This window comes from Oncorhynchus nerka, linkage group LG21 (assembly GCF_034236695.1).
Source record: "Oncorhynchus nerka isolate Pitt River linkage group LG21, Oner_Uvic_2.0, whole genome shotgun sequence".
Lineage (NCBI taxonomy): Eukaryota > Metazoa > Chordata > Actinopteri > Salmoniformes > Salmonidae > Oncorhynchus > Oncorhynchus nerka.
Genome location: NC_088416.1, coordinates 19,736,664 through 19,758,163, shown reverse-complemented (window position 1 = coordinate 19,758,163; position 21,500 = coordinate 19,736,664). Strand labels below are relative to the sequence as shown.

Below are 21,500 nucleotides of genomic sequence, written 5' to 3'. Positions count from 1 at the left end.
GTTTGTGTGTGTGTGTGTGTGTGTGTGTGTGTGTGTGTGTGTGTGTGTGTGTGTGTGTGTGTGTGTGTGTGTGTGTGTGTGTGTGTGTGTGTGTGTGTGTGTGTGTGTGTGTGTGTGTGTGTGTGTGTGTGTGTGTGTGTGCGTGTGTGTGTGTGTGTCCTAGACTGATATGAATGTGGACAGGAATGGGACTCTTACTCTAAAAAGTAAAAAGACTCTTGTATCGGCATCTTGTGAAGTTAACACCCGCACACCTCAGTAGAAACCTGCAAGAACAAAAAAAACAACACCATAGTTTGACATCCCTTTTCGTCCTCACAATCGAATAATCAACGGTGTTCGTCCGTAGACGCCGGGGCCGTAGTCAAATTGGACAGGGTCGAGTGTGTCTGGGAGGGAGAAGGTGATGTGGTCTTTGAATAGCCTCTCGAAGCACTTCATGGTGACGGAGGTGAGGGCTAAGGGTCGATAGTCATTCAGTTCAGTTCATTTCTCATTCTTGGGCACGGGGATGATAGTGGACGTCTTGAAACAGGCATAGCCTCGGGAAGTAGGGGTGCTGAGGGTGCTGTAGCACCCCCTGAAAAACCAGAATAAAAAAATATATATACAGTTTGGACACACCTACTCATTCAAGGGTTTTTCTTTATTTTGACTATTTTCTACATTGTAGAATACTAGTGAGGTCATCAAAACTATGAAATAACACATGTTATCATGTAGTAACCCCCAAAAAGGTGTTAAAAGAAATGTGCGGGGGTACAGTGTTGTCGTGCCCTCTTCACGACTGTCTTGGTGTGTTTGGACCATGATAGCTTGTTGGTGATGTGGACACCAGGGAACTTGAAACTCTGGACACACGTAGTGTGACTTCACTTGTGAAATCATGTTTTTCCACAACGGTCATAAACATGACTCAGGAAACAGTACCTTTGCCACACTCAGAACCAAATGTCAGCTACCAGAGACTAGTTGCACTTTTAAAAAAAGAGCGTTGCAGCGGAAATGTAATGTAAACTTCTGTCACCCTCAATTTGAATTGGTCAGTATCAAGCTACAGGTAGTATCGGCATTCTACTGTAAAGCTGTGGTGTGTTTATATAAATAGGTTGTTTATGGCCGTCGGTGGCTTGATCGAGAGGCACTCACAGGTGATAGTATATCCTGTTAATAAGTCCACAGGTGGATAAAATCACAAGTGGATAAAAAAAAAACACAAGTGGAAGTGGAGTGAAAGAACAAGTTTCCAAAGAATAGCATAACTAACCGCACAGTCAGTGTGTACAACACAAAGAAGTCAACACCAAGAAGAACCTATTCAATTCAGTCTGTCCGAGTAGATATGTGTCCCACATTCATGCCAACAACGTTCTGTTGACCTATAGTCATATTATACTGTGTGTTAACATATACATCTAAATTAACTTTATCTTACCTTAAAGCCAGCAGGCCGCTTTCAGTGAACCTGGGAATTCAACGGAAATCAATAAGGACCTGAACCTATGGGTACTGTGTGTGTGTGTGTGTGTGTGAATATAGAAGACCTGAGTGTATGTGTACTGTAATGTCTATGTGTCTTATCTGGCAAAGGGTGTGCTATTGAACTGAGGGTTAAGGTGACAGGTTTATAGCAATCCGTTTCTGTTTAAAGGCACAAAGTTACTGTATCATGTTGTCTTAGCATTAGAATAAGACCTATCGGGGCACGTTTTAGACAACAAAATGACATGGACTTAGTTTGTTACTCCTCTTAACGCTCTTCATGGCACACGCAGTAGTAGTCTTTTGTTCTATAGTTGGTTTCTAGATTAAGCATGAGGACTTGAGGAAGTTTGATTTGGAAAAGCTACGCATTTATTGACAGACATGTAAATGAAACATTGTTCAACCTCAAAGGATACACTAAACATCAAAAATGAAACTAACTGACCACATTAACAAGTTTAAAATCACTTTTACATTTCTCAATCTCATATGACCTCACTGCAGTAAAATATTTTCACCTCGTAACAGAATTCATACACATATTTTCTCCGAGAATTTTCTCTATAAATCCATATATTATTTCATCGGAGTTTGAATATTACAAAATATATTAGTGCAAGTCTAATTAAGTGACCAATATCATCCTGCAGAGCCAAAAACTGCAGCAGCAAACAGTGGCTGGTCACATTGACAAAAAAACGGAAGCAACTTTACCACATCATTATACAGCGTTTAGGGCTTGTCCTACTGAGCACAACAGTAGCTCATATACTGGTACTACAGTACTTGTAAAACAATACTGAACGGGACATAGAGCTATTGTATAACTTGCAAAGCATTTCCCAAGTATTCACTACCTTCATGGTTAATAAGCAAGCTGACTTTTTATATTTGATCTAGTCTTGGTTGAAAGATAGCAGGTATTAAGTTGTCCTACCTAGTGACCCTCTTGGTAATATATAACTACATATAGTGGCTATATTTCAGAGTCCTGTCATCATTCCAAGTGGAAATATTGCCTTATTTTCCGTTCATATTACTATGACCAGTAGGGGTCAGTAGAGGTATTTCTACAGTTGACCACGTCCCCATCAAGAAACAACTCAACAACCACTAGCCCGAAACACTCTACCTGACAGGCAATATGATTAAAATTCCACCTGGCCTATCAAAGGGACAGATAAAGCTACAATAGTTATTTCTTATACCAATGATGTGAGTATGTATGTTTACACCCGTTCAATTCTTCCTGATCAACATAAAGTGCCTAGGTAGACCTAGGGTTTAGGGTTAGGGGTTGTTTGTGGACAGAGCCGACTTTCCCTCTTCATATTAACCTCTGGGGGCAGTATTTCATTTTTGGATGAAAAACGTTCCCGTTTTAAACAATATATTTTGTCACGAAAAGATGCTCGACTATTCATATAATTGACAGCTTAGGAAAGAAAACACTCTGACGTTTCCAAAACTGCAAAGATATTGTCTGTGAGTGCCACAGAACTAATGCTACAGGTGAAACCAAGATGAAATTTCATACAGGGAGTGAGCCAGATTTTGGAGGCGCTGTGTTCCAATGTCTCCTTATATGGCTGTGAATGCGCAAGAAATGAGCCTACACTTTCTGTCGTTTCCCCAAGGTGTTTGCAGCATTGTGACGTATTTGTAGGCATATCATTGGAAAATTTACCATAAGAGACTACATTTACCAGGTGTCCGCTCGGTGTCCTCCGTCGAAACTATTGCGTAATCTCCAGGTGCGTGCATTTTTCCATTTGGTTCAGAGGAGAAACCAAACTGCAGCGAGTGATTTATCATCGAATAGATATGTGAAAAACACCTTGAGGATTGATTCTAAACAACGTTTGCCATGTTTCTGTCGATATTATGGAGTTAATTTGGAAAAAAATTGCGTTGTAATGACTGAATTCTCGTTTTTTTTTCTTAGCCAAACGTGATGAACAAAATGGAGCGATTTCTCCTACACAAATAATCTTTTTGGAAAAACTGAACATTTGCTATATAACTGAGAGTCTCCTCATTGAAAACATCCAAAGTTCTTCAAAGGTAAATGATTTTATTTGAATGCTTTTCTTGTTTTTGTGAAAATGTTGCCTGCTGAATGCTAGGCTTAATGCTATGCTAGCAATCAATACTCTTACACAAATGCTTGTGTAGCTATGGTTGAAAAGCACTTTTTGAAAATCTGAGATGACAGTGTTGTTAACAAAAGGCTAAGCTTGTGAGCCAATATATTTATTTATTTTCATTTGCGATTTTCATGAATAGTTAACGTTGCGTTATGGTAATGAGCTTGAGGCTATAATTACGCTCCCGGATACGGGATTGCTCGTCGCAACAGGTTAAAAAGTAGACTAAGCGAAATGACATTGCCACGAGCAGCACCGCAGATATTGCGATAAGCCGAGATGCACGACTCCGCTCTCACACGGTCACACACAGTATCTGAGCACGTGCACGGGTGCGCTTCGCGCTTTTACAACATGGTAGCCACAAGACCAAAACAGAGGACAAGTTGAGCCTCGGGCTTCAAAACTCTTAGTTGTAGCGGAAATTGACCCACTGTGCTGTTTACTTTCTGCATATACGTCATATCGCTGAGTCTAGCTTTAAGCGGTCTAATATCTTAGTTGGTGAAGGAATCTACGTAGTTCCCAGGGAAGAATCCCTCTACTCCGTTGAGCGTTCCCTCACACCAGCCGTCTTCATTCCTCTTGATCAGGTAGATGACTTCTCCCTCCTGGAACATCAGGTCGCCAGGCTTCCCTGAGTTGTAGCTGTACAGCGCCACCACTGGGAGGGAAAGTGAATTGCAATGAGACAACCAAGACACCACAGAAACACAGGCCAAATTTGAATGGTATTACTTGGTCAGACATTGAATAAGTACTGTAGAAGTATAGATGCAATTTGGGCCATGGCAGCATTTAGTAATTTATCCATTGGTGATACCTTTCTCTAAAAAGTCTGTAGGGCCAGTCGTGTCATAATCAGCAGGGGGAGGTAGGGGTGGCATGACGTCATCAAAGCCACCCACACTGTCGGTAAAAGGTGGAGGAGGCGGGGCTGGGATCACCAGATCTACAGGATTGGGGAAAAAGGCATATAAACCCAAACTAATAGGCTGCACCACTTCCCATACAAGTAATTCTTGTTCCAAAGTGTATCAAAACTACAGTGTATAACTTGTTCCCGAGGACTGTTTCAATCCATTTACAGTACCTAACTTCTTTGAAACTATTTTCTCCACATAATGGGTTATCTGTTACATTGAAAAGCCAAAACGAAGACGTTACCAACCCAGTGTCTGGCGCACTTCTAGAGGACAGGATCTGTCCATGGCTTTGCCTTCCAACACAGTAGACTCAACAGCAATAGCAGCAGCAGCAGCAGCGATGCAGTAATTTGGACAGAAGTCCCCCCCCCCCCCCCCCCCCCCAGAGGCCTGGAGGGTGTATTGAGGTCTCACACAGTCTCCACTTACCCAGGTGATCAAGGCGGGCGGGCAGGCTGGACAGGGGTCTCAGCGACACGGGAGGGGCGAGAGGAGGAGGGTATGAAGGGGGAGGAGGGATCATGACTGAGCGGTGAGGTCACAGAGGGAGAGGTAGGAATGGGTGACGGAGAAAGGTAACATCAGATCAACCAAAATGGGTCTTCAGAGGGGACTCCACATTTGTTGAAATCTATTTACTGGTTGAACCTTTATATAACCAGGCAAGTCAGTTAAGAACAAATAGTTAGTTACAATGACGGCTCAAATGCTAACGCCGGCACTAAGCTAACACTATTGCTTAAGCAAGGCTTGAACTTTCATCATGCATCATAAACCTAAACAACGGTGGTGTAATATTAAACCAGTTTTGCATTAGCCATGTTCAGCACCTCACAAACTAATGATTGGTATAGTAATACTAAGTCATGAGGCCATAAAAGACTACAGCCAGGGGGTAGAACCTGGGATGGGGGGTTGCCAAAGTGGCCTTACGTGATTGGATGGTTGGCAGGAAGAGCGAGCGAGTGTAGAGCGAGCGAGAGCTAGGGCCCGTGCGGACCCTGAGGGACATGGAGCGCGAGCTGGGGGGGTGACGACGTACACGAGGCCGCCTGGGCTGCAGAGCTGAGCCGGAGAGAGACAGGTCACAGGTCACAGGTCAAAGGTCAAGAAGAAGCAGACAGACACACACATAGAGAGAGAGAAAGTCTAATAACAGAGATAAGGACAGGAAAACAGTAAAGATCAGCATCAGCGAGCATGCTCTGCATAGACAGACAGACAAACAGACAAACCCCAGACAGACAGCTAAACAAACAGATAAGCAACATTTCAACAAATCAGATCCTTTACGGCATTAGAAATGGATGCGAGGTCAAGAGTCCTTTCAAAACCACTTGTTGAAAGACCATTAAAAGTACAGTGTGACACATTCCGCTCCTTTCACCTTCATCCACCTCATCACTCGGTGGAGGGGGCGGGTCAGGGAGCTCCAGGCCCTCACTGGCTGGTGGCGGGAGAGGCTCGTCAGATGGTGGTGGCATTGGGGGCGGGAAGCCGTTCTCTTCAGCCACTAAGAAAAGAGAATATTAATTGAAGAATATCTGCTTCAGTTGATATTCAGCGTTTCATACCGTGTGAAATCAGTAACACAATCATGCAACTAAGGGGAAGAAAAAAAAGGATCTATTTCTTAGTATCACAGTGCAGGCACAAGTATCACAGTTCCTGGTTTCCTGCCTCTAGATGTGTCAGCATGAGCATGTCTCTGGGTGTCTGTCTGCACACAACGTGTTCTCATTTCCTCTCCTACACTGTGCTGTGCGGTGTGCTAAAGCTGTCTCACAGTGTGGGAAACACAAAAAAACAAGCGATATTTCCCGCCAGGATGTTTGATATTGAGTGTGATATTGAGTTTAAGACATGTTCATGCACTTTAGTTACTCATACAGTACGTTTACAGTCAATTACTAACAGTATGTACACTGGTTACAAATAGTTTGTAGAAATGTATGAAAATTGATAATAAAATGTGATACAGACACTTACCAGTCTCCAGTGGGGGTGGGGCAGGGGGAGGGGGGATGCAGGCTAGGCTGGTATGGGCAGGTTCAGGGGTGCTGGTTGTGGTGGTGGGGGGCAGAGGAGGGACATCCAGAGAGGAGGCAGGAGGCGCCATGGGAGGAGGAGGAAGAGGGGCCGCAGCAGTCATGGCGGCGTCACCATCCTCCATCAGAGACAGGGGCGGTGGTGGGGGCGGGGCCTCCTCCAACAGGGTGGTGATGATGTCAGAGTCGGGTGACGCGGGCCAGCCGGGGACCACAGGGGGAGGCACGGCCTTGCCGAAGCTGGACCTGTTACAGGAGGGGAGGGCAACGTCAAAGTGAGCTAGAGGTATATTTCCATGTCTGGTTGGAGATATACTACAGTAAGTGTCAAAGCTTACATGTGTACAGTAAAACTGTGTTTCCAGTAAGTGTTTTTTACCCAATGGAGCGATCATTGAGAGAGGTGAGGGACGCCCCTCGAGACAGAGAGGGGGCTATGGGACACTGGACAGGCTCTGGGGGTGCTCTGGAAGTGCTCCTGCTGAAAACACACACACAGCCCTAAGCGTCACATAGCATTATTACAAATGCTGACACTTGGACATCACTCTATCAACTCATAAATAGTGAGAAACATGCAGAAAGCTTCAAATCGCACTCGCGCACAATGACAGTGAGACGTTGTTCTCTTCTCTCGCGAAACAGTTTAAATATGCTACTCGGTGCAAATGACACCCGCACATTTGATTTCTATACTTCCTGGTTTGTTCTCGGCATAATCACAATGTGAAAGCTCTGTAATTGCTCTCTCCTGTCCACAGTAAATCTCCCTCTGGCTGAATGTCATTCAACCCCCGACTGAATGAACACAACAAACATGACTGGACAGGAGGTGTGGTTAGCCATGAATACATTCCCCAATCCTACCCACAAGCTCACACAAATTATTTTAAACATTTCTTTTGCTGATGTTTCTGGTCTCGAATAAAAGTTGAACAAGGGGTTTTCGTGGACCACTGAGCACAGAGGATGTGCGGAAACTAGGCTTCCTGTCCGAAGGTCTTTTACAGGAAGTGAAACAGTTACAGTTAGACTGGTAGTGTGAGAGCAGAGCAATCACATGGAGTCAGCTGTGTCAGCATCATACCTGATTGTGCCGCCATGTTTGCGTTTTGATGACCCTGCTTTCCCCATCAGCTTACCAGAATCCTGTGGGGATGCAGTGAGACAGAGCGATAGATAGAGAGAGAGAAAGAGAGAGACAGAGAGAGAGAGAGAGAGAGAGAGAGAGAGAGAGAGAGAGAGACAAAGGGAGAGCAGAGTGAAAAGGAAGAGGTCGTTTATGTGTGTGTGTGTGTGTTGTAGATGAGCAAATTTTTGTTGGAGCATCAATGAAGCGGCTGAGCCTTGGCAGCCCTAATTAGTGTGTCTAGCCATTTTCCCACGGTGCACAGTGGCTGGCTGGCTGCTTGTTCTGTGTGTGTGTGTGTGTGTGTGTGTGTGTGTGCGTGCGCTAATCGAGGTCAGCCTTACGCAACAAGCTGCTCCTCTCTAACTGGATGTGGTGTAGACGAGAGGCAGGGTGGTAAAACAAAAATCATGGCTGCTGCCTGGCTGCATCTTAAACGGCTTGTCTTGAGAGCTAAGGAAACCTACGGAGCCTTTGGACTCCAACCATAGTACCCTGGTGACACAACCCAGGTTTTAAAAAGCAGTTTTCACCAAAGAGAAATGACATTTCCACATCAGTAATTTCCAGCATTACTATTGAATATTGATTGCAACATACAGTAGTGTACAGTTCTGTAGCTGTATAGTAAGACACGTGCAGGGAAAGTATTTGCGCCTTTGGCCTTTTTAATGTCATGGGAATGTTAGGTAAAACATGTGAGTAATTGCACTTGAACTTGAACACTCAGTCTCACCTTCATGCCATGTCCCAGTGTGTCCAGGTCAGAGTAGGCGATGGGACTACGGGTGTACTTGGGTTTGGGCTCCTTGCCTGTTGCCGGGGGGATTATTTTGTGACTGCGGGGAACCCTCTTGGCTGTGGTGAAAGCCCCGATCTCTCTCCGGGCCACCTTCTCTCTGTGCATGTCCACTGTCTGCAAGACAAGAGGCAGAGGATGTTGCCGTCAGGGTATGAACCAATAACTTTTTTTTAAACTACAGATAAACATGTGCTATTCGTAATTCCTTCCCTCTGGTAAATCGTACATTTTTCCAAAATACAAAATAAACCACACAGGATGGAATAGCGTGGTACCCTTTCTCTGGCAACATCATTGGCTCAATATAGCTCATAAACGAAAGTGGTAATATTCTCAAACCCTCTTTCAAGTGAGCCCTATCATTTAGTATACAGTTGTTAGGGACCCTTCACGGGTGCCAGCAGACAATGGAGGACATCAATCAGAGGTTTGCAGGAAGGAACGCTCAGAACAGAGAACATTGGGGTCTTTCATTCCATCCCAGCCCCAATGATGCTCTGTGTTGAAGGTCAAATTTCACCCTGTAGCCCCTCAACCCAGTCACCCCTCCACCCCCAACCCCCTCCTCAGGTGACCTGGTTCTGTATGATAATGCTGGGTACGGAGCATGCAGGAATGCTTGGGGTCTGTGCCAGCTTTTGGGGACAGTGGGCTACAGAGAGGGGGAGGGGGTGCAGCGGGGAACAGTGGGGCTACAGAGAGGTGGATGGGGGGCAGCGGGGGACAGTTGTGCTGGTGTAAGAGAGTAAGCTGGGGGGGGCACGCGGTGTACTGGGGATGGAGAATTAAGCTATTCTGCATGGAAGAAGGCCAGGGTCCCCAAAGAGTCCCTGGAAACCAGCCCAGATCAGCGGAGAGGCAGACCCTGCAGCTTTCATATGCTGAGCACCAGGTGTAAGGAGATGAGGGGGAGGAAGGAAGGGATGGTGGGGTGGAGGGAGGGGTAGAAGGGTAGTGGATAAGGAGGGGTAGAGGAAAAGGAGGAAGAGAGGGAGGGGGAAAGGAATAAAGAAAATTGGCACAGTGGGTACCATTGACACTCAGAGAACCCTTGCTGATCTAGGTGCAACAACGCATCAACCCGGACGGAGGGTGACTCATGAAATCAAATTTCCTTTTTTTGTGCCCCTTCAGTCCAGTCACTAACTCTGATGGGCCTCCTCATTCTAAAGCCTGGGTTCAAGCAAGCAAATCTTCCTTTTTAGCAAAGTTAACTGTACATTTATGCTAACCAGTGAAGGCGCCTGAGAAGAGGAAGGGGAGGACCATCCTCCTCAGTGAATTTGATCAAAATAAAAATGGTGAAACACCAAAAAAGTTATCCTTTTTCAATAAATGAAACTATGCTAAATATATTCATGTCACCAAATAATTGATTAAAACACACTGTTTTGCAATGAAGGTCTATGGTAGCCTCAACAACACTGTAGGGTGGCACCATGGTGTAGTCAGAGGACAGCTGGCTTCCGTCCTGCTCTGGGTACATTGACTTCAATACAAAACCTAGGAGGCTCGTGGTTCTCATCCCCTTCCATAGACTTACACAGTAATTATGACAACTTCCGGGGGGCGTCCTCCTACCTATCAGAGCTCTTGCAGCATGAACTGACATGTTGTCCACCCAATCAAAGGATCACAGAATTAATCTAGAGCTAGCTATATTGAATTGTTTTTTCTTTTCACTTTCACTTACTTAGCTAGCAAATGCAGCTTGCTAGTTTAGCCTACCCAAACAACTGGCTCAAACAGATTGGGATGCTATGTTAGTTAGCTGGCTATGGCTATCCAACACAAGAACTCTTCCAAGTTAAGATAAGCTTTTGGTTTTATAAATGTTTTGCAACCGGGGCTTGCCAGTGTAAGTGCTAAACTGCTTGCTGCTGACTGTACACTGTAGTGCATGATTGTAGTGGGTTTACTAACGTGTTAGTTCTAGTACAGTGGGGCAAAAAAGTATTTAGTCAGCCACCAATTGTGCAAGTTCTCCCACTTAAAAAGATGAGAGGCCTGTAATTGTCATCATAGGTACACTTCAACTATGACAGACAAAATGAGAAAAAAATCCAGAAAATCACATTGTAGGATTTTTAATGAATGTATTTGCAAATTATGGTGGAAAACAAGTATTTGGTCACCTACAAACAAGCAAGATTTCTGGCTCTCACAGACCTGTAACTTCTTCTTTAAGAGGCTCCTCTGTCCTCCACTCATTACCTGTATTAATGGCACCTGTTTGAACTTGTTATCAGTATAAAAGTATAAAAGACACAACCTGTCCACAACCTCAAACAGTCACACTCCAAACTCCACTATGGCCAAGACCAAAGAGCTGTCAAAGGACACCAGAAACAAAATTGTAGACCTGCACCAGGCTGGGAAGACTGAATCTGCAATAGGTAAGCAGCTTGGTTTGAAGAAATCAACTGTGGGAGCAATTATTAGGAAATCGAAGACATACAAGACCACTGATAATCTCCCTCGATCTGGGGTACCATGCAAGATCTCACCCCGTGGGGTCAAAATGATCACAAGAATGGTGAGCAAAAATCCCAGAACCACACAGGGTGACCTAGTGAATGACCTGCAGAGAGCTGGGACCAAAGTAACAAAGCCTACCATCAGTAACACACTACGCCGCCAAGGACTCAAATCCTGCAGTGCCAGACGTGTCCCCCTGCTTAAGCCAGTACATGTTCAGGCCCATCTGAAGTTTGCTAGAGAGCATTTGGATGATCCAGAAGAAGATTGGGAGAATGTCATATGGTCAGATGAAACCAAAATATAACTTTTTGGTAAAAACTCAACTCGTCATGTTTGGAGGACAAAGAATGCTGAATTGCATCCAAAGAACACTATACCTACTGTGAAGCATGGGGGTGGAAACATCATGCTTTGGGGCTGTTTTTCTGCAAAGGGACTAGGACGACTGATCCGTGTAAAGGAAAGAATGAATGGGGCCATGTATCGTGAGATTTTGAGTGAAAACCTCCTTCCATCAGCAAGGGCATTGAAGATGAAACGTGGCTGGGTCTTTCAACATGACAATGATCCCAAACACACCACCCGGGCAACGAAGGAGTGCCTTCCTAAGAAGCATTTCAAGGTCCTGGAGTGGCCTAGCCAGTCTCCAGATCTCAACCCCATAGAAATTCTTTGAAAGTCCGTGTTGCCCAGCAACAGCTCCAAAACATCACTGCTCTAGAGGAGATCTGCATGGAGGAATGGGCCAAAATACCAGCAACAGTGTGTGAAAACATTGTGAAGACTTACAGAAAACGTTTGACCTCTGTCATTGCCAACAAAGGGTATATAACACAGTATTGAGATAAACTTTTGTTATTGACCAAATACTTATTTTCCACCATAATTTGCAAATAAATTCATAAAAAATCCTACAATGTGATTTTCTGGATTTTTTTTCTCATTTTGTCTGTCATAGTTGAAGTGTACCTATGATGAAAATTACAGGGCTCTCTCATCTTTTTAAGTAGGAGAACTTGCACAATTGGTGGCTGACTAAATACTTTTTTGCCCCACTGTATATATGTTGACTATGAAAATTTGGTGACGATGATCTAGGCTGTGTTTAGCGGTTAGCAGTTATGAAAAGAAGGTTTGGCTTCTGATGACAGTTGATGTGTTCTGCACTGAAGTCCACAAGTAAAGGGGAAATGTGAGAGGAGGAGATTACATAGATGCGAGAAGGACTATACAAAGAGAAAAGTGATCATGCTGTTTGTGAGTGGCTGCTATGAAAGGAAACGGTGTTTGCGTGTGATCAGGGGTGTAGAAATTCCGCCGATTTCTGTTGAAAAACTTTCCGTAAACGGAAGCAAACGGAACTAAACGGGTATAAAGATCCCTGAATTTGTCCTATATAAACTCTTGTTTGCAACTGTTGGACTAATGAACTGTTGGACTAGATGCAGGCAAGGGTGTGCAAGGCGGTGTTGAATGTATTAATGTCTGTCACCTTGACTATTCAAATTTCTCTCGACCTGTGCACCTACGTTGTAAACTCTCATTCATAGGCTAAGTTGTAGCAACCTCATGATGCGTATAGGGAAAATTTGAGTATCGTGTAGTAGCCTAAACCTATCGATGTTACATTGAGCTGGGTGAATGGAATATGAATGATAGTCATCCAATATCCTGTAATAGAAATTAGTCCATGCTCATAAAAAAAAGTGTCCTCCCTTACCTTAAACGGCACCGACCACCACTGCTGCTAACATCCACATGCTTGTGTTCTCTTCCTGAAACTGAATCGGGGCCTAACCCACAAGTGTGTATGGAGACATGCTAGTGACAAAAAAAAGTGTGGAGATGATGTACCTGTCCGATGAGGTTGACAGAAGACTCCATGTGTCTGAGCTGGGAGTTCTGTGCGTCTAGCAGCTTGAGGACGTTGGAGGCCAGGGTGCTGATCTGGTAGGCCACACTGGCCAGAGACTGGGTGGTAAAGTTCTTAGTCTCCTCCAGGGCCTTGACCGCATCCGCACCTGCCTAATGGGAGGGAGAGAGAGAAAGAAAGAGAGAGGGAGAGAAAGAGAGAGAGAGACAGAGAGCGAGACACCGGGAGACAGTCGTGAAAAAAGGATGCTCACGTCACAAATATCAAACAATTGTGTATGATAACTTGGGGATCATAACAACCATGATAATTACAGCATCTGATTTTGACATTGACAATGTGAGATGACATTTTTCAGAGTTATATGTCATAGGATTCTGTTGACGTGTCTGATAAGAGCAGTGCAATAAGACCTCTCACTTCCTCCTCACACAGTAGAATGCCTTCCTGATCTAATTCTCCCATAATATCAAAATACACACACAGTTTTCGACAACTCAGTGCTGAACACATTACCCCTTTTTTTTAGATAGCCTGGAAGAAACAGCCTGAGCGCTGCGTTCACAATTCTATTTCATTTCGTGGTGAATGTACACAGCAATTTCTCCGGTGTTCAATCAATGCTGACAGTGTTAAGTTTAACACTGGGAAAGTCCACACTTTTGAGCGTTAACTTAACACTGAGCTTAGTGCTCATTACACTAATAGGTCCGTATCTCTTGACAAGGTCATTCAGCGTTGGACATTATGAGTCTTTATTGCCACATGCTCTTTTGTACAGTTTTACAAAGACTTCAGAAATAGCAGCAGATGTGCTCAGACTTTAATTAACATAACCATAGACCACTTTTTTTTTTAAGAACAAATTCTTATTTTCAATAACAGCCTAGGAACAGTGGGTTAACTGCCTGTTCAGGGGCAGAACGACAGATTTGTGCCTTGTCAGCTCGGGGATTCGAACTTGCAACCTTTCGGTTACTAGTCCAATGCTCTAACCACTAGGCTACCCTGCCTCCCCCACTTAAATTGAGAAGCGGCAAGTATCCTAGTGGTAGAGCGTTGGGCCAGTAACTGAAAGGCTGCTGGATCGAATCGCTGAGCAGACAAGGTCAAAATATGTCTGAGCAAGGCAGTTAACCCACTGTTCCCTGGGCCCCGAAGATGTCGTTTAAGGCAGCCCCCTGCACCTCTCTGATTCAGAGGGGTTGGGTTAAATGCGGATGACACATTTCAGTTGTACAACTGACTAGGTATCCCCCTTAAATTTGTACAAAACTTCTACCCACATATGGCCAAAAAGAAGTCATTCAAAGCCACTAAGCCATGACCCCAAAATCATTTCAGTGTGATATCAATCAAATATATTTATAAAGCCCTTTTTTACATCAGCCGATGTAATGACTGTATTTGTTAGTGACAGAGACATGATTGTTAAATTCGTTCATTCTCAGTCCTGTGGACTTCACTGAGTTCCTACTGTTAAACTGTTTAGGACAATACATTCAATTCAGAATATCATAAGGACTTACTTTGATGGCCATGTTTCACCCCAAAACAGTGGTGTTATGAACCTACTGGTTTACAGGCCACATCAGGCCTGCAAGTCACATTATGCTGGCTTGCAAAGTGCTATGTAATTCCTATTGGAATCCAGCCAGAGTTAGGACAGCCAACAGTTGGAATTTTTATTCACCTGCAACCCGCATTCAGAATGACTGCCAGGGTTAGGAAACATTGATAAAGGAGCCCACCTAAACCCTTTAAACTGGAACAACTATTTCAGTGATTGGATTACCGGTAGTTGAGAAAACTGTATGCTATTTATCTTTGTGTAGCACAAGATTAATAAATCAAGAAATGAACATGCAAAAACACAGATACTAAAGACAATCCCCCAAAATTGAGCTGCAGTAGAGCATGCTGGGAAATCACATAATGACTCACACTCAACACTGGTTCTTAATATCAACACTGGGGTTCTTTTACACCACCGAGAGTTAATTTCACTCCTGAATCAACCCTAGAAAGGTTACACTGAGAAATCAACACTGGGTAACACTGTCCAATTTGCTGTGTTGCGATCATACAGGTTCCAGCAGGCTACCTACATTATTTAGAGCATCACCTAACAACTTGGTTGACAAAAGGCTGCACCCGCCTGCCATAGAGCATGAGGAAGTAGAGCCTACCCTTACATGTGCACTCCTTCACACTCACTTAGAAATGGGCACATATACTGTACACGCTCACTTTACACTTCACATATACTGTACACGCTCACTTTACATATACTGTACACGCTCACTTTACACTTCAAATATACTGTACACGCTCACTTTACACTTCACATATACTGTACACACTCACTTTACACTTCACATATACTGTACACGCTCACTTTGCATATACTGTACACACTCACTTTACACTTCACATATACTGTACACGCTCACTTTACATATACTGTACACGCTCACTTTACACTTTACATATACTGTACACGCTCACTTTACACTTCACATATACTGTACACGCTCACTTTACATATACTGTACACGCTCACTTTACACTTTACATATACTGTACACGCTCACTTCACATATACTGTACACGCTCACTTAACACTTCACATATACTGTACACGCTCACTTTACACTTTACATATACTGTACACGCTCACTTTCACATATACTGTACACGCTCACTTTACACTTCACATATACTGTACACGCTCACTTTGCATATACTGTACACGCTCACTTTGCATATACTGTACACGCTCACTTTGCATATACTGTACACGCTCACTTTACACTTTACATATACTGTACACGCTCACTTTACACTTCACATATACTGTACACGCTCACTTCACATATACTGTACACGCTCACTTTGCATATACTGTACACGCTCACTTTACATATACTGTACACGCTCACTTTACACTTTACATATACTGTACACGCTCACTTTACACTTCACATATACTGTACACGCTCACTTCACATATACTGTACACGCTCACTTTACACTTCACATATACTGTACACGCTCACTTCACATATACTGTACACGCTCACTTTACACTTCACATATACTGTACACGCTCACTTCACATATACTGTACACGCTCACTTCACATATACTGTACACGCTCACTTTACACTTTACATATACTGTACACGCTCACTTTGCATATACTGTACACACTCACTTTACACTTCACATATACTGTACACGCTCACTTCACATATACTGTACACGCTCACTTTACACTTTACATATACTGTACACGCTCACTTTGCATATACTGTACACGCTCACTTTACACTTCACATATACTGTACACGCTCACTTTGCATATACTGTACACGCTCACTTTACACTTCACATATACTGTACACGCTCACTTCACATATACTGTACACGCTCACTTCACATATACTGTACACGCTCACTTTACACTTCACATATACTGTACACGCTCACTTTACATATATTATACACGCTCACTTTACATATACTGTACACGCTCACTTTACACTTCACATATACTGTACACGCTCACTTCACATATACTGTACACGCTCACTTCACATATACTGTACACGCTCAGTTTACATATACTGTACACGCTCACTTTACATATACTGTACACGCTCACTTTACACTTCACATATACTGTACACGCTCACTTTACATATACTGTACACGCTCACTTTACACTTCACATATACTGTACACGCTCACTTCACATATACTGTACACGCTCACTTTACACTTCACATATACTGTACATGGTCACTTTACATATACTGTACACACAGATGCACAGAGACTTCCTGTGTTTACTTGCCGTGCTCAGATGAACACCATTTCTCTCTCAGACTCGAATGCCCGACAGAGACACGCGTCACACGCAGGCACAACCAATTAGGATGCACTCAATTGTGTTTCTCTTCACAATGAAACACTCTCTTTACACTGAAATATTTGAAGGAGATGGGTGTTCACCAGAAGTGCACTTCTTCCTGCTCATCTCGACAATGCCCAATCTAGCAGCATCACTCTCCCAGGGTGCACACTGGATTAGAATACAAGCACCGAAATGCTCCTTGTCACTTTAGTAAGCTTTCAAGATGAGTATGAATACTTCTGACAACGTAAACTCATCTGTTACTCTTTCTTTGACAAGAATGTTTCTTAATGTATACTCAACAAAAATATAAATGCTGCATGCAACAATTTGAAAAAATGTTACTGAGTTACAGTTCATATAAGGAAATCAGTCAATTGAAATAAATGAATTAGGCCCTAATCTATGGATTTCACATGACTGGGAATACAGATGTGCATCTGTTGGTCACAGATACCTGTGAAAACCAGTCAGTATCTGGTGTGATCACCATTTTCTTCATGCAGTGCGACACATCTTCGCATAGAGTTAATCAGGCTGTTGATTGTGGCCTGTGGAATGTTGTTCCACTCCTCTTCAATGGCTGTGTGAAGTTGCTGGATATTGGCGGGAACTGGAACATGCTGTCATGGACGTCAATCCAGAGCATCCCAAACATGCTCAATGGGTGACATGTCTGGTGAGTATGCAGGCCATGGAAGAACTGGGACATTTTCAGCTTCCAGGAATTGTGTACAGATCCTTGCGACATGGGGCCAAGTAAAGTATTATCATGCTGAAACATGAGGAGATGAATGGCACGACAATGGGCCTCAGGTTCTCGTCACGGTATCTCTGTGCATTCAAATTGCCATTGATGAAATGCAATTGTGTTTTTTGTCCGTAGCTCATGCCTGCCCATACCATAACCCACTGCCACCATGGGGCACTCTGTTCACAAAATTGACATCAGCAAACCACTCACTTACACGACGCCATACACGTGGTCTGCGGTTGTGAGGCCAGTTGGACATAGCACCAAATTCTCTAAAATGACATCGGAGATTCCTTTTCATTAACATTAAATTATCTGGCAACAGCTCGGGTGGAGATTCCTGCAGTCAGCATGCCAATTGCACGCTCCCTCAAAACTTGAGACATCTCTGCATTGTCTTGTGTGAAAAAACAGCACATTTTAGAGTGGCATTTTATTGTCCACAGCACAAGGTGCACATGTGTAAGCTGTTTAATCAGATCCTTGATATGCCACACATGTCCGGTGGATGGATTATTTTGACAAATGAGAAATGCTCAAGTGCCAAAATATCCCTCCATCCACCCTCTGTGACTTCTAGGAAGATTTTAACCCACTAACACCCCACAAAATACTGCCAAGTTTAAAACATTATAGTAAAGCCCTAGTTATTACTTTGCTTCAAGTTATTTCTGAATATTATTTATTTAACGTGATTAGTGATTAATTTAAGTCCGTGTTTTCTGGTGAAAAACTGAGCGTGTCGAGCATAACACCTCAACCCCGTTACCATTAGATAGACAGGCTGGACATTTTTTAACAATTGAAAGTTTGTTGTGGATCTTGCATTCAATTGTCCCTCCATGTTGCACACAACAACATTCCATTCCCTTTGTCACAGAGGGATTCATGGCAGATTTAACTAGGAATTAGCATTTGGGAGGGTCGTTCAAGTGGATATTTCCCAGATGTGGTAAATTCCCATTTCCCACTTGGTTACGAAAGCACCATAACACTGCTAGAAATCCACTGTAGAGCCATATAGTTGTCACGGTTGTCGTAAGAACTGGACCAAGGCGCAGCGCACGTAGAGTTCCACATCTTTATTATCAAGTAAAACTTAAGCAACATTTTTTTAATAAAGATAAACAAACAATAAAACATGACTAGGTGATGCACAAACACAAAATAAAATCCCACAAACACAGGTGGGAAAAATAGCTACTTAAATATGATCCCCAGTTAAGAGGCAACGATTACCAGCCCGCCTCTAATTGGGAACCAAACCAAAACACCAACATAGACATTTTAAACTAGAACACCCCCTCGTCACACCCTGACCTACTACACCATAGAGAAACATGGGCTGTCTATGGTCAGGGCGTGACAATAGTAGTATAGTAATAGCATAAACACTCATTTGAAGCACAAGACACAGACCTGCACTTTGACATACTGTGGACCGTTGTACAGTTTTCATTTAAATCGGGCACTTTATTTTATTTTCATTATTTAACTACGCTGAAGAGAGGCACTTGTTTTACCACTTGAGATAGGAAAACATTTTTCATGAAGTTGAACATGTGCTGTTAATCACAGAATGTTAAAATTTGGTGAAATCAAACATTGTTTTTGACTCACCATCACAATTTCAATTATATCACTGCAACAGTTTTGGCTTGGTGGCCCAAAAAATTATCTCCATTGATCAATACGTAAAGAGTAATTTAAGAAGCCGAATTAGGAACCACTTTGGCCACGCTGTAGCCTATACTCTTAGAATTAGTGGTGATTCGAGGAACCCCATGGATTTGCAAGGAACCTTTCCTAGTAAATGGTTCATATTTGCACCTTCGGTTATTTGAGGGGTTCTTGGAGGAACCTTGAATGGTTCAATGTAGCAACACATTTGTGGCGGAACAATATACAATGTATTTATTATTAAAAAAGGTTGAACCCCTCCCATCACAAAAAGATTCCGGTTTGAACATTTACACAGGGGTTCCTCGAAGTCCCTTCTCAGAGGGGTTCCTCAAGGAACCTTTTTTAACTGGAAAGGTTCCGCCGGTGTGGCGACCCAAAGGGTTCTTGCAGGCACCTTTATTTCTAAGAGTGTACACGCTTCGAAAAAAAAGGTGTTATCTCGAACCTAAAAAGGTTATTCGCAGAACCCTTGGAAGAACCATTTTTGGTTCAAGGTTCCTCAAAGAACCCCTCCGCATCGGGTTCTACGTGGTTTTACCTGGAAACAAAAAGGGTTCTTCAAAGGGTTCTGCTATGGGGACAGTTGGCACTATGCATTTGGTGCAGGTAGCGTTGTCCTGGCATCCGCCAAACCCAGATTCGTATGTCGGACTGCCAGATGGTGAAGTGTGAGTCATCATTCCAAAGAACACGTTTCCACTGCTCAAGAGTCCAATAGTGGCGAGCTTTACACCACTCCAGCTGACGCTTGGCATTGCGCATTGTGATCTTAGGTTTGTGTGCGGCTGCTTGACCATGGAAACCCATTTCATGAAGATCCCGACAAACAGTTGTTGTGCTGATGTTGCTTCCAGAGGCAGTTTGCAACCGAGGACAGACAATTTTTACGCACTATGGGCTACAGCACTCGGCCATCCCGTTCTGTGAGCTTGTGTGGCCTACCACTTCACAGCCATTGTTTCTGTTAGACGTTTCCACTTCACAATAACAACACTTACAGTTGACCGGGGCAGCTCTAGCAGGGCAGAAATTTGACAGAACTGACTTGTTGGAAAGGGTGCATCTAATGACAGTGCCACATTGAAAGTCACCGAGATCTTTAGTGAGGCCATTCTACTTCCAATGTTTGTCTATGGGGATTGCATGGCTGTGTGCTCGATTTTATACACCTGTCAGCAATGGGTGTGGCTGAAATATGCGAATCCACTAATTTGAAGGGGTGTCCACATACTCTTGATATATAGCTTATGTATATTATTTTTCACATTGGATATGCTGTGTGATAACAGTTGTGTTATGGAATGAGGTGAAAGATTCACCCATTCTCTTTCACTATTTTGACGGATCGATGCCTAGATTTGAATAGCCTACTCTCGTTGCTGGGAAGTTAACGGTACTGTGGGCTATTTGTTCAACTGTACAAGTAATTGATAGGCTATGGCATGTCTACTAGCTACGGCATAACTTAGGCAGTGTCCTAACACTGACGTAGTTATACATCAACTATGCGATGTCTGCACTAAACTTCCATCTCACCTGCAGGTAGTTGCTCTCGCAGTATTCAGCCACCTTCATCAGGTTGTCGTAGTTGTCCAACAGGGCTCGTCTCGCCGACGGAGCCTCCTGGAAGATTTGTGTAATTTCATCAGTACAGCTTTGGTCCTTCATGATTCCCCTTTGCGCGCAACTGTCTTCTTTGGAAACCCGTGGCGACTGAAACCTCTCCGTTAGGCACTTGTGGGAACTTGTAAGCTGAAGAAAAAAAATCACTTTATAAGTCCAGCACGCAGAGACATCATCACTTTGCAGAAGCAGTACCAAAAGTCGGGCTGGAGATTCTCCCGTCTTGCATTACCAAAAAAAGAGAAGCTGGTTTACTTACCACTTGACTCTGTGTGTCGTGTAGCTCACTTGATCTTCCTCTTTCTGCAACGCCTTGACATTTGCAAGGCGTAGCTGCTGATGGTGTGTATAACGCAATAAAGCCTTTGATGTTGCATCTCACATGAACCTGCCGCGGAAAATCAGTGCGCATAATAAATAGGCCTAATGTGTGCAATTTATCCCTAAATGATCTCTTTAAAACCAGTGAGTAATGACAATAAAGTTTCTTTTTTTAAAGGTATGCATGTCAGTTTAGCCTACGGTAAAACATGGCTTAAAAGAAAAAGTAATAGGCTTCGAGCTGTCAGCATCATAGGCGTCCCCATTGGCATCCAGACTAATGCACTAGTGCCACCTATTGGCTATCAG

The 21,500-nt window shown here is 43.5% G+C and overlaps 1 protein-coding gene across 5 annotated transcripts; it reads right to left on the bottom strand.

The window, feature by feature from the left end:
• Positions 1-1,831: 1,831 nt before the first annotated feature.
• Positions 1,832-21,369, bottom strand: LOC115104035 (ABI gene family member 3-like). 5 transcript variants are annotated; one of them, XM_029625183.2, is made up of 12 exons: positions 21,130-21,369; positions 20,784-20,999; positions 12,873-13,043; positions 8,472-8,651; positions 7,694-7,755; positions 6,986-7,084; positions 6,548-6,852; positions 5,946-6,071; positions 5,492-5,623; positions 4,988-5,083; positions 4,456-4,584; positions 1,832-4,296 (listed from the first exon to the last, which is right to left on the bottom strand). In XM_029625183.2, exons 1-12 carry the CDS (start codon positions 21,280-21,282, stop codon positions 4,130-4,132), a joined length of 1,836 nt encoding a protein of 611 aa, XP_029481043.1. In that variant the 5' UTR covers positions 21,283-21,369; the 3' UTR covers positions 1,832-4,129. The 5 variants fall into 5 exon arrangements, with proteins under 5 accessions (XP_029481043.1, XP_029481042.1, XP_029481046.1 ...); XM_029625182.2 differs by having other exon boundaries at positions 6,986-7,087; positions 21,130-21,367; XM_029625186.2 differs by lacking the exon at positions 21,130-21,369 and having other exon boundaries at positions 6,986-7,087; positions 20,784-21,114.
• Between the last annotated feature and the right edge of the window lie 131 nt (positions 21,370-21,500).